General features: G+C 38.5%; 1 protein-coding gene across 1 annotated transcript in view; it reads right to left on the reverse strand.

Moving 5' to 3' along the window:
- SYNPO (synaptopodin) overlaps positions 1 to 13181 on the reverse strand; it is a 116889-nt gene that overhangs the window by 63470 nt on the left and 40238 nt on the right. Inside the window, exon 3 of the mRNA XM_069763562.1 lies at positions 1852 to 2648. Within this exon, the coding sequence (XP_069619663.1) occupies positions 1852 to 2248 (397 nt within the window). The 5' untranslated portion in view covers positions 2249 to 2648. The remainder of the gene's footprint in view (positions 1 to 1851; positions 2649 to 13181) is intronic.

Below are 13181 nucleotides of genomic sequence, written 5' to 3' on the forward strand. Positions count from 1 at the left end.
GTCCGGTCTCTGCTGCTTGAGTAGCATGGGAAATGGTGGCGGGCAAGTTTTTCGTTTGCCCCAAATCAAATCATAAAGCGTTCGAATTCATTTGAAACTGAGAATTTCAGAAAATTTGACTCAAAAGCGATCCTCCGATAGATCTGCTCATCTCTAATCTAAAGGCAAGAATAGTTTTGATTCCGACTATGTTAATGGAAGATTGAAGAAAACCTAGAGTGAATATTTATCGACAACAGGGAATATCTATGTATATAATGCTTTTGACATTAAGCAAAGTATATCACCTTTTAATGGTCATTGGAGGACAACTGAATCAGATGTCATCTTCATGTTTTATCCAGGGTTCTCACGCTCCATCGATATATTAATAAATGGGAAAGCAAATCTACCCAGAAAACAATTTCAGAAGACTTGAAGTTCTTTCAATTATTATTATGTGCATAGCAAGACATTGGCTATGGTTTACTGATTTTTTTAAATTTTCACAGTCTCTTGCTCAACACCCTGGTGCAAGCCAAAATGATGATCTTTTGAAAATCTGGCGCTGTGCACCAGAAATACTTATAGCTGTAAAAGTGTTGCCACAAAACATACAAACTTAGACAATATCCCAGAATCAAAATCTGTCCTATAATATTATCAGTATGGAATTTATGGAACAGTCGCAAGTTGACTATACATCAAAAACAATTATATGGTGGTGGTTGACAGGCTTTTGTCTTCTTTTGGGCATCAAATAAAGATCTGCTTCTTGTTAGACCTAAGATGGTTTGACATTTTTTTAGAAATATGTAAAAAGATTTATTTAGATATTCGCATACTTTATTCTATTTTGTTTAGCAACATATCAAGGGATTAAATATTGGCAGGAATTGTAAGAATAAGACCTAAAGTTCTGCACCAGAGGAATACAGCTTCAAGTTCTTTACCTGTTGAAGGAAATTTTTGTTCTGAGCGAAGAGTGCTATGATGACTTTTACATGGTATGTTTAGAAAAAATAGCATAAAAATCTTATAAAGTATGACAGAACTAGCACGATATCTTAGTCAAGAAAACCAATTATATAGTGGCTTCATATAAGTCATTACATAATATTCTTCATCTCACATAATTTATAAACCATAATCTTAAATGGAGAACATCTGTAAATTCAGTGTTTGGTGGGACCACACTAGGCAATGTTAGCCTCTTGTACCATCCTGGCTAAAGTCATGATGGTTGATGTAGCCATGTGGCAAAGGTGTAACTTTTCCTAAACTTGTGGTTCATTTATTAGATGATTGTTATGATTTATTAGATAAATTATAAGAATAGTATCCTATGTGTGTGTGGTTTGGATTCTGAATCTTTGAGACCAACCCCTTAGGATTGGCCCAGTATACAGAACAGTTTTGTTTTATTGGATGTTTTAAATGGTTGCCAATAGTACAGTGGAATACTACTTCTTGGGTCATGACTTATAGTTGACCCGATTTCCAACCGCTTGACGCTTGTATCTCTGAACTTTACAGTACATGCATTTTACTACTTTAAATGAAAACCTTGTTTTAGATGAACATGCTGAGAAGAAAGAACAGCCTCAGAGATAAAAACAAAAGACTTCTATTATATAAAGTAGATCCCATATCGTTTAAAGAAGACACTAGTAATATATCTAGTTTACAATAAATCCTATTAACAAATGGGAAAATAATAGTAGAACATTGGCTGAATCATAACTTCAGGCTCCAGTCAAGAGAAAATGGAGTCTGGTGTAAAACATTTGCCTAATTTTCTCTAATATTAGATTAATTCTGAACAATTATATAATTTTTGATTAATATAATAAGGTTTGTGATTGAACTTACACATCTTCCTTGACTTTTGTACGGATTGCACAACCTTGGTGTTTGGCAAAATTTTCCACTGAAGGTCATTTTCACCTGTCTTGATAGGAACAGGATCTAATTTCAAAGGAGCCTCTACTGACTTGGTTTCTTCTTCATCTTTGGTGAACCCATTCGAAGGCTCATCTGATTCTTCTTCAACTATAGCCCAAACAGCTGTAGTAACTTCTATGACCTGGTCGTTCTCTTTTGGTTCCTCCATGTTATTATTATTTTCCATCTCTGAAAACTCATGTAAAGTAGTATGCCATGATTCATGCTCAACTTCATTTTGATCCATGATTCCAGAGGGAAGACCATCAGCAACTATAGACCCATTCATTGGACTCTGTTGGACTGTATTGGACTTCAGCATCATGGCTTCTTCCTTCCTACTTCTTGTTTGGAAGATTTAGCAAAGAGGAGTCCTTAGGGGACTCTTTCACATGATCTACAAAGCTTAACCGCAAATGATTTATGGTAAGCTTCAAAGGCACGTATTATAGTATTTCTTTAATACCCCGGCACCTCATCGGTGAGCTCAGAGATTTTTGGTCTATATATTTGTCGATTACTTCATTTTTTCCCGAATTTATTGTTTATTTTTGGAGAAGGTAGATGAAGTAAAGCATAACCGTCAGTCTTCCTAAGGAAACGGTGACTTAACAACAAACCTATGTAGGTTTCTCACTAATGGACTGTTGTTCCTGTTGCTTCAATACTGCTTGGCATGCTTGCTCCTTCCTCTTGGATTTTCACAGTTTTTCCTTTCCTGTGACCTAAAATGAAATACAAATCAACAGATGAAATAAAAAATTAACCATTCAATGTACTAATGTACAAAACTCATAGTGCTGGTGTCCTTTTCCCATATAGTCTCTAAGTACAGACCAATTAACCTTGCCATAAAGGTATTTAAATGGTCAATGTATGTTCAGACAACTGTAACAACAAGGGCACATTTCAGGGAGTAGGAAAAGGTCTTTGCCTTATATCTTCTGCTCTCCTATCTGTCATTCTTCAGACAGATATAACCGAGAAGTGGACTTTAAGACTAGGGCAGGCAAGCCATTGGTCAATCACAGATGCGATCCATACTGAGAACTGAGGGAAAATAATTTCCTATACCTATAGTGCTGACAGAATGCTGATGAGGAACCAACTACTTAAAAAAAATTTATGTCAACTTTCACAGCATGAGGAGTTGGACAGTCCCTATTCATATTAGACTGGTATATTCAACAAAAGCAATTTGGGGAGAGGAGGGGTAGAGAAAGCAAGGACCCTGATTCAGTATCTACATCGGTAATCCGTGGCATGAACTTCCTTGGCTGACACTTGTGATTATGTCATTCAGCATGACACATGTCATGATGTCCAGTGAGGCCTACTTACTAAGCCTAATGTTATGTCATACTGTTATGGGGAAATAGTAATCTCAAGAAGCGCCAAGGATGCTGCCATACGAACACTGGCCGAAGAAGTTCTTAGTGCCCTGATCGAGCTGCCACAGAGTGCCAATGTGGATGCCGTACGATAAGGTTCTACAAATCACTTTGGTCAACTCTACTTGAGCCTGAAATGGACAACACACCTTAATAGTGAGAGTGTAGGCTAGGGCAACAATTTCCATAAGGAACAAGAAGTCAAGCAAAGGAGCGTCTCTCTGGTTCTCAAGGTCAACATTTGTATACATATGATGTTTGGCTACATGATATCAGTGATGATAGAAGAATATCTGGTTGTACTGCACTCATCCATCTCCAGTTAAGGATTGTGTAATCATCATGAAGCATTCGTTCTTACTGTGTTACAAATGAACTGACTGACTAGAATTTTTAGGAGAGAGCATTTTGTGCTTACAAGCATGGCAGTGATTGAAAAGGAAAGACAATAGTTAAGAGTCATTTTTGAAAGTCTAATGTTACTACAACAGTATTGAGATAACATTTTTTGGGGTTTGAGAGCTGGGAATTCCACCGATGTGAGGAATGAAGGCACTTTGATTTTGGGTAAAGTGCCCTAAAAGCTTTAGAACTACAGTACTCCGACTCTTCAAGATAGGAGAACATCAAAAGAGCAATAACACGATATCAGAGATAATGGTCTCCTATGAGCTTTGTAGAGACAAGAACTCTTTGTTCCTAAAAAAGTGGAATTTCCAATGGTGGAGTCTCACCAATTTTATAGACAGTCCCCGAATTACAAACACCCGACCTACGTACGACTCAATTGTAGGATGTGAAAAAACAAACAAAAAAAAACTGATACTCACCAAATCGCTCAACTCTCTGGCCACCCAATCACTAGCTTCTCACTTTCTTCTTTCCACCATTGCATGCCACATTTCCAGCCTCTTTAGCATAGGCCAAAAATTCTAGCCTTGGCCAGGCCTTGGAAGTTAACGCATGATGTAAAGTTGCAACACCATGATGTCTTGACATGAGCCATGCCTTCATGAAGCACAGTGACCCTTGAGGCCTTAATGTGGTGCGAAGTCCTGGACTATAGTAAAGCTGGTGGAAATGCGGTGAACAATGGCTAAAAAAAGAGGAACAGACAGAGGTCAGTGAGCAGCGTTGAGGTATTAGTTTTTATTTTTTTACAGCCCTGTACTTGTTCCCACTTACATACAAATTCAGGTTATGAACCTGTCTAGTTCGTAACCCGAGGACTGCGTGTACTGCAAAATTTGTGTAGTTCTTTGTAAATCACCCTTTAAATTAGAAAAAAATTGAATTTTTATTATGACAATTAATATGGATGGGGCGTAATATTACCCTCATACCAAAAATGTCAATTTAACATATTTATCAATATTCGAAAGAAAGAAGCCTACTTTCCTTGTCCCGAAACAGTCATATTTTTTTAAGATCCCACTTTCGTACAGGTGAGGCCTACCAATAGGGGGTGCAGAAGTTGCACCCAAGACACATTTGAATTCACCAGTATTATAGTTGGAGCATGGCATATGGGGGATTGTGTTAACGATTTTCCCTTCTAGGCCAGAAGCTTCAGGTTTGGTCTTGATGCCTTCAGACAAGGAGGCTTTGAAGACCAAAGTTTTTTGTTTTTTTTTGCTGCAGACTGAGACAAAGAAACATCATGGAAAAATTAACATGAAGAATGGAAAATGTTTGATATGGATTAACATTCAATAATGTCGAAGAACAATTTCTCTGATCACTTTCATGCTTCAGTCTGTAATTTCTTCTCTGGCGTCTATTAACTTGGCTGTGACAGTTCAGCCAGGAGAAGCTTTGATGCTCCTCAGTTTCACCACTTACTGATTAGAAGTGTTTGAAATCAGATTGCCTTTATGCTGTTTGTATGAACAAGAATCCAATTTAGTAGAAAGGAGCCTTCAAAGCAAATCATTCTCGAAATTCTCTATGATGGATGAACGGAAAATTGGCCACAGGTACATAACGTGCTCTGGAAATGCTTATTTTTAATGGTCCAAGGGGGAGGAAGGTGAAACTATAATAGATGTTATAAACTTTGCATATTATGAGCCCTTTTTTCATTCCTGTTTTTCAACATAAAAAGTGAATATTTATAAACATTTTTGACATTTGTATTCTTGTTGTAAACTTTGTTTTATCCCCAAATTTTCAAAACAGTATACACTTAAAGAAGACCTGTCACTTGCCATTAATATGTACGGTATTTTTTTTACTTGGTGTAAATTCTGCTGTTCTGAATCCGGTGGTGTTTTTCCTTTGTTCCTCTCTGTTCAAGAAATATGTCTCCCTCTTCCCTGTACAGAAATCAAGGTTTTTTTTAGCCAAGTGGAGGTGGTCAGCCCACAGAGACCAGTTACTATGCCGACTTAGATAACAAGATTTGATTTACATCCAGGAAAGAAAGGGCAATATCTCAGGAATGGAGAGGAGCAGGAACAAAAGAAAAATAGCTGTCATTCATATATGGGTATTGGAAATAATAAAACCCCGTGCAGACTAGACAATCCATAGTGGCACAACTAAAAACTCCACTTCGGACCTGGCACCCTGAAAGGCTGTCGAGGGGTTTCTCGTACCTCCTGAGGAACCAGAGGGAAGACCGCTATGCACAGCTAACCAGGAGAGGGAAAGTGTAGTGAAGTATACGAGGACCCAGGGTGAGGAAACATAAAGCACATGCACAAAGCGTGACATGAGAATAATACATGAAACAAGAATAATCTTCCATGAACCTAACTGATGAGGAAGGAAAGGTGCTGGGAAGGCAGTCACACCAACACACAGCAGAAATACAGATGAGATTTGCTTAGTAGACACTATCCTTTCGGTGAAAGGCTGGAACTCCTTAGCAGAAATCCACTTAGAAGTATAGCCAGCAAGGAAGTGTAGTGAAGGGAGAATATAGTCCTATCGAGAATGTGATAGGTCAGCTAAAATGGAACAATGGGAAATACCTGAGGAGGGACAAACCCAGAAAGTAAAAGTAAAGGCAATAGAAACCATCAACATAAGGACAGGGAAGAAGAGGGCAATAGCTCAGCAGGCAGGAGAACCGACCATGGAGCAAAAACTCACTGGACCAGATCTCCAAACTGAGCCATAACAATAACGCCACATTCAAGAGAATAGCGGCATTTATACCATGCAAATAAGAAATTACACATTCATGTAATGAATGGCCCTTTTTATAGGGGTTGTGGGCAATTTAAAATTTATTTCAGTCTTGTTCATAATTTAGATCTAAATGGGGCTTTGGATGCAGCTCATTGATAAGAGATTATTTTTTGTAATTGCAGCCTATTCCATTAATAAAGAAGGACTCAGAACTGCAATGATTAGTGATAGTCCCAGCAGAGAAGCTCCAGGTAGTCAGACATTTATATCGTAACCTTTGGACCGGTGAAATTTACATTGTAGGAAAACCCCTTCTAAGTTACAGAATATCCTAGTGATAGGAATATCCATCTAATAGAAATGTTCTCTGCATATAAGTACATCCACATCTGGCCATCTGCAGACGTATGATGGAAAGCCACCGATGTAGCCAATCATCTAACTCTTGTGTAAACATGGCCTAACATGTGCTGGTCGTGGCCCCGGGAAACCATAATTGGTGCAGGTCAACATATTCACATTGAATTGGGCCTCACTGATTTTATTTGGCTGAGTTGAAAGAAATTATTTGTGAATGTGCATATTTAAACAGATGGCAAACAGCATTGAATAGACACAAAGGACGGCCGGTCAGGTTACAATTTCTCTTTTTTTCAGGAATGTCAAATATGTCAGGTTTGTTCTCCCATTTTCCTTTCTTTTAACTTAGAACTATTTTTGCTCTTTTTGACCAAAGAGAACAATCTATACTTACTAATATCTATCTATCTATCTATCTATCTATCTATCTATCTTTCTATCTATCTATCTATCTATCTATCTATCTATCTATCTACTATCAATTATCTATCTATATATCTATTATCTAGCTATCTATTACAGTATCTATCTACCTATCTATCTAACTATTTATCTATTATCTATCTATCTATCTATCTATCTATCTATCTATCTATCTATCTATCTATCTATCTATCTATCTAACTATGTATCTATTATCTATCTATCTTTTCCCCATCTCCCCCAACAGACCTATCCATTAAATTCAATGACTGCTCACTCTCCCCAGTCCCACAAGCTCGCTGCCTGGGGGTAACTCTGAACTCTGATCTCTCCTTCAAACCACATATCCAAATTCTTTACACTTCCTGCCAACTTCAATTCAAAAATATTTCCTGGGTCCGTACATTCCTCAACCAAGATTCTGTAAAAATCCCAGTCCATGCCCTGATCATCTCCCGCTTTGACTACTGCAACCTCCTGCTCTGTGGCCTCCCCTCTAACACTCTTGCACACCTCAAATCTATCATAAACTCAGCTGCCCGACTAATCCACCTGTCCCCCCGCTATTCCCCGGCCTTTCCTCTCTGTCAATCCCTTCACTGGCTCCCCATTATCCAGAAATTCCAGTTCAAAACCCTAACCATGACGTACAAAGCCATCCACAACCTGTCTCCTCCGTACATCTGTGACCTCGTCTCCCGGTACTTTCCTGCACGCAACCTCCGATCCTCACAAGATCTCCTTCTCTACTCCCCTCTTATCTCCTCTTCCCACGATCACATACAAGATTTCTCACGCGCATCACCCCTACTCTGGAACTCTCTACCCCAATATATCAGACTCTCGCCTACCGTGGGAACCTGCAAAAAGAACCTGAAGACCAACGTCTTCCGACAAGCCTACAACCTGCAGTAACCACCGATCGACCAAACCGCTGCACAACCAGCTCTATCCTCACCTACTGTATCCTCACCCATCCCTTGTAGATTGTGAGCCCTCGCGGGCAGGGTGCTCTCTCCTCCTGTACCAGTTGGTGACTTTTATCATTTAAGATTAATGTAATCTTCTTTATTCTGTATACCCCTCCTCACATGTAAAGCGCTATAAATAATAATAATCTATGTTATATTTCTTTCTATCTCATATCTATCTCTTTCCCAATCTTTCATCTATCTATAGGTTTAATTATTTCTTATCTATTATCTATCTATCTATTATCCATCTATTATCTATCCATCTATTATCTATCTATCTATTATCTATCCATCTATTATCTATCTATCTATTATCTATCCATCTATTATCTATCTATCTATTATCTATCCATCTATTATCTATCTATCTATTATCTATCCATCTATTATCTATCTATCTATCTTCTAGATTGTGAGCCCAATCGGGGACAGTGATGATAATGTGATGTAAAGCGCTGCGGAATATGTTAGCGCTATATAAAAATAAAGATTATTATTATTATTATTATTATCTATCCATCTATTATCTATCTATCTATTATCTATCCATCTATTATCTATCTATCTATCTATTTATCTATCTATCTGTCATCTATGTATCTATTATCTATCTATCAATCTATTATCTATCATCTATCTATCTATTATCTATCAATCTATCAATCTATCAATCTATCATCTATCTATTATCTATCTATTATCATCTATTATCTATCTATCATCTATTATCTATCTATCTATCATCCATCTATCTAGCTATCTATTATCTATCATGCATCTTTTTCTTTCTTTCTTTCTTTCTTTCTTTCTTTCTTTCTTTCTATCTTTCTTTCTTTCTTTCTTTCTTTCTTTCTTTCTCTCTCTCTCATATTTTTCCTTTTATCAATCTTTTATCTATCTATATATCTATGCATCTTTTTAATCTAAGGTGTGAGTTTAATAATCCCCTTTCTGCTTTCTGTACGATTTGCTGCTATGTACCCACTTTGGTTAAATGGGGGTTAAACATGGCAATCCCTAGCAGTGCAATATTAAACACCTCTCCCTGTCTTCTTCTGACCCTATTCCGGTTTTCCGACACTGGATTTTTAGCCTCAGGCGTGAATAAAATGGCTGAGTCAGAGTTCACAAATTCAAGACATGCGGGAACTTGCATAGGACTGCTTGATTTGGCGGAAGCTCATGGAAAGGAGTCACAGAGGAGATGTGCGATGTCATCACGCCTGTAGCTCTGTTTGGATTTGGGAATCTATAGAACAGAAGATCGCAATCACTGCTGCCTCTTTGAAATAACACCTTGTTCTCGGCATGTAGTTGCCACTGCCATCGGCTAAAAAGCTCCTTCATATTTTCGATTAAATCGCATGTAGCAGACTGAGCTAATGGCAAAATCTCACAATCACTGGTGGATTTCAAAGGGACAGAGGCCATTATGAGCTATTGGCAAGCAAGGGTCCGTCTGCTATCTGTCTTCATCCTTTGTTTCCCCTTTTACTGTGTCATAACACATGCGCAGGGCTGCCTGGTTGCTAGAGAACCCCCACATGTACTTATGCTGGCTAACAGATGTAAATCACTCAGCTGCGGCAAGAAAAAACAAATCTCGGAGCACTAAAAAATACTCGGAGGACACCCGAGCGTGCTCGAGAAATCTCGAATAACGAGTATATTCGCTAGAGGTGATAAAAAATCTGCTTCTTTCGCCCCCTTGACTGATCTTTTAATTTCAATTCAAGGGCAAAAGCTGTACAATCTGTTTTTAGTGAAGACAGATTTCCCCATTACTGATATAGGAGATATCAGTTGGTGCTCATAAGAGTCTATGGAGATTTGGCGGGAGGAGGTGGAGCTAGAGGCCGACATAGACATTCTGTTGGTAGTGCTCCTGAATGACAGTTAAACTAATGATTGAAAAATATTAAAGTGCAACTTTCTTTTCAGGAGAACATCTGTGTCGGCCTCTAGCTCCTCCCTTCTCCATAGACTCTTATAAGCACCAACTGTCATCTCCTCTCTCAGAAGTAGGAAAATCTACCATTCATCAAATATTGATTTAACAACACTTATCCCTGAATTGAGAGTGAAAAATCAATCCACGAGGAGAAAGAGGCACATTTATTTGATAAAATATGTTACAAAGTTGTTTATTTTCATGTGTACTTATGAAAATTAAAATGAGGATTACTACTCTTTAAGGTGAAAGCCAGAATCGAAACAGGTATATGTCACTTGCATATAACTTATATAGGTGCTGTATTACAGCTCCATACAATTGATCAAGCATATAGTGCCTAAAGTTAAAGGGAATCTGTCAGCAGGTTGTGCCATGAAATCTGAGAGCAGCATGTAGGGGCAGAGACCCTGATTCCTGTGATGTGTCACTTACTGGGCTGCTTGGTGCAGTTTTGATAGAATCTCTCCTTTCTCTGTTGTAAAAGTAGCAGTAATCCCACCCACACCCCTGATTGGAAGCTTCATGTGTTCACTGTCTGCAAGCTACTAATCAGTGGTGGAGGTGGGGTTACATAGGTTAGCCTGACTTGCCTGCACATGAAACATAGTCAGGCAGTGATAATCTCCTCATGACATTGATTGTATTGAAACTATAACACACAGCCTAATAAGTGACACATCACTGGGATCCGGGTCTCTGCCCCTACATCATACTGCTCTCAGATTACATAGCAAAGCCTGCTGACAGATTCCCTTTAACATTAGGCATTATATTATAGAACTAAGCAACAGCAACAACACGCGTGAAATAGACTTGGGGTATACTAATAGATCAAAGACTGAACATGAGTCAACAGTGTGATGCAGCAGCAAAAAAGGCAAACACAGTTCTAGGATGTATTAAGAGAAGCATACAGTCTAGATCACGAGAAGTAATTATCCCCCTTCTACCCATCCTTGGTCAGGCATCATCTGGAATACTGTGTCCAGGTCTGGACAAAACATTTTAAAAAAGATATTGAAAAAATGGAGCAAGTTCAGAGATGAGATACCAGGATGGTGAGCGGACTGCAAAGTATGTCCTACGAGGAACGGTTAAAGGATCTAGGAATGTTTAGCTTGCAAAAAAGAAGACTAAGAGGAGACTTAATAGCTGTCTACAAATATCTGAAGGGATGTCACAATGTAGAGTGATCATACTTATTCCTATTAGCACAAAGAAAACTAGAAGCAATGGGATGAAACTGAAAAGGAGAAGATACAGATTAGATATTAGAAAAACACTTTTTGACAGTGAGGGTGATCAATGAGTGGAACAGGCTGCCACGAGAGGTGGTATGTTCTCCTTCAATGGAAGTCTTCAAACTTATTCTGGACAGACATCTGTCTGAGATGGTTTAGTGAGTCCTGCATTTAGCAGGGGGTTGGACATGATGACACTGGAGGTCCCTTCCAGCTCTAACGTTCTATCATTCTGATTCTATGATGGTATATCTCCCAAAGGTCCTGTCTTCTGCAGAAAGGTACAATGAATAGGACCATATATTTGAATAAAAAATGATGTTTATTGCAGTTTGAGGGTTGTCCCAAGGTGAATTTAAAATGCTCAATTTAGGACTGAAATTTTGGAAACTATATAGAAGAGACGGATGGTAGGGAGATGTGTGAAGGGTTAAGATTGCCCATATACTTGAGTCACACTCCGGTTGACCTTTCGAAGACAGCTATCCTTCCTGATCCCCATCCAAATTTTAGAAACTATAAAGAAGAAGCTCTGTAGGAAATTGGGGAAGGATTATAATACATTAGACAGATTTCGATCAACCTTCAGAAGACAGCTACTTTAGCTCAAGTGTTTTCAATGGCAAGAGAGGAGAAAACCTCTACCAGACTCTGCTAGAAGTGGCTTACCTCCCCTAAAAGCAAAATGATTGGTGGATGAAGATCTAACTGCCCAATTCTTCTATCCCCCAACATCATTGGTTGGGGTAAAATCGAAAGACCCCCATACACATCAGATTATCATCCAGTTCAAACAATATTGTTGGTTGACTTGAATCTAATGAAGGCCATCACCGTTTGGTAAAGCGGACGACGCAAATTACACCCACGTCCCATTTCCTTAGTTTTAGTTTCCTACATCTCATCTGTCCTGTACTAAGCCGGAGTTTCATATACATTGGCACAGCCAACAACATTGGTTTCCTCTACTCCCAGCGCACAACAGATGCAATTAATTTACGGTAGACTTCACAGGCAGGACTATTTGTAGAAGAATGGAAACAGGCCCTGCAAAGGTTTCCACCTCCACAAATATTTCCAGGACTTCTCTGCCAAGTTGGAAACTGGACACTCAGAGTAGTCCAGGCTTCACTTAACCCCTGTTATGCCTGGGGATTACACGTATCTTACATTCTCCCAGAGAAATAAATCCTCTCGATATCCACAGTGGCCGCTAAATGAAACTCCTTCATTTTGACATTACACTTTATATCCACCGAGTACCATAAAAATAAGTGTTAACTCCGCAACGAGAACCTGATACTAAGAATACACTTTTTTGGAGAGAGGGCGGACTACCTGTAGATCTCTATAGGTAATCTGTTCCAGAAATGTTATTTCTTCAATTATTTCTAAGAGTTTGAAGGTAAATCTTCTGGACGCTATGGACTCTTGGCTCGTCATTGAAGGTGGTTACATCAAAAAATCCAGTCTTACCGCAAAGCCCCGTAGGGTTTGGCTTCAAGTTGTACAATGAAAATGTATGAATGGTCTTTTATTTTTGTTAGGTCACACAATGGATCATTTCCAATGTTTTGGTTATTTTATTTCTTAGTAGAGCTTAGCTGTCACATGAGTGAATGATTATTTAAGGGGTTGTCCACTTTTGGCAAAAATTTGCAATTGCGAATTGTTAAAAAAATTTCACTTTTACAGGCTTTTTGTTTCCAAACTAAACCAACTTAGATGTGGTCTGTGGTCATAAATCAGCCAAGAGAAAAAGATATATAAAAGAATTAAC

The sequence above is a fragment of the Ranitomeya imitator genome, chromosome 4 (genome assembly GCF_032444005.1).
Source record: "Ranitomeya imitator isolate aRanImi1 chromosome 4, aRanImi1.pri, whole genome shotgun sequence".
Lineage (NCBI taxonomy): Eukaryota > Metazoa > Chordata > Amphibia > Anura > Dendrobatidae > Ranitomeya > Ranitomeya imitator.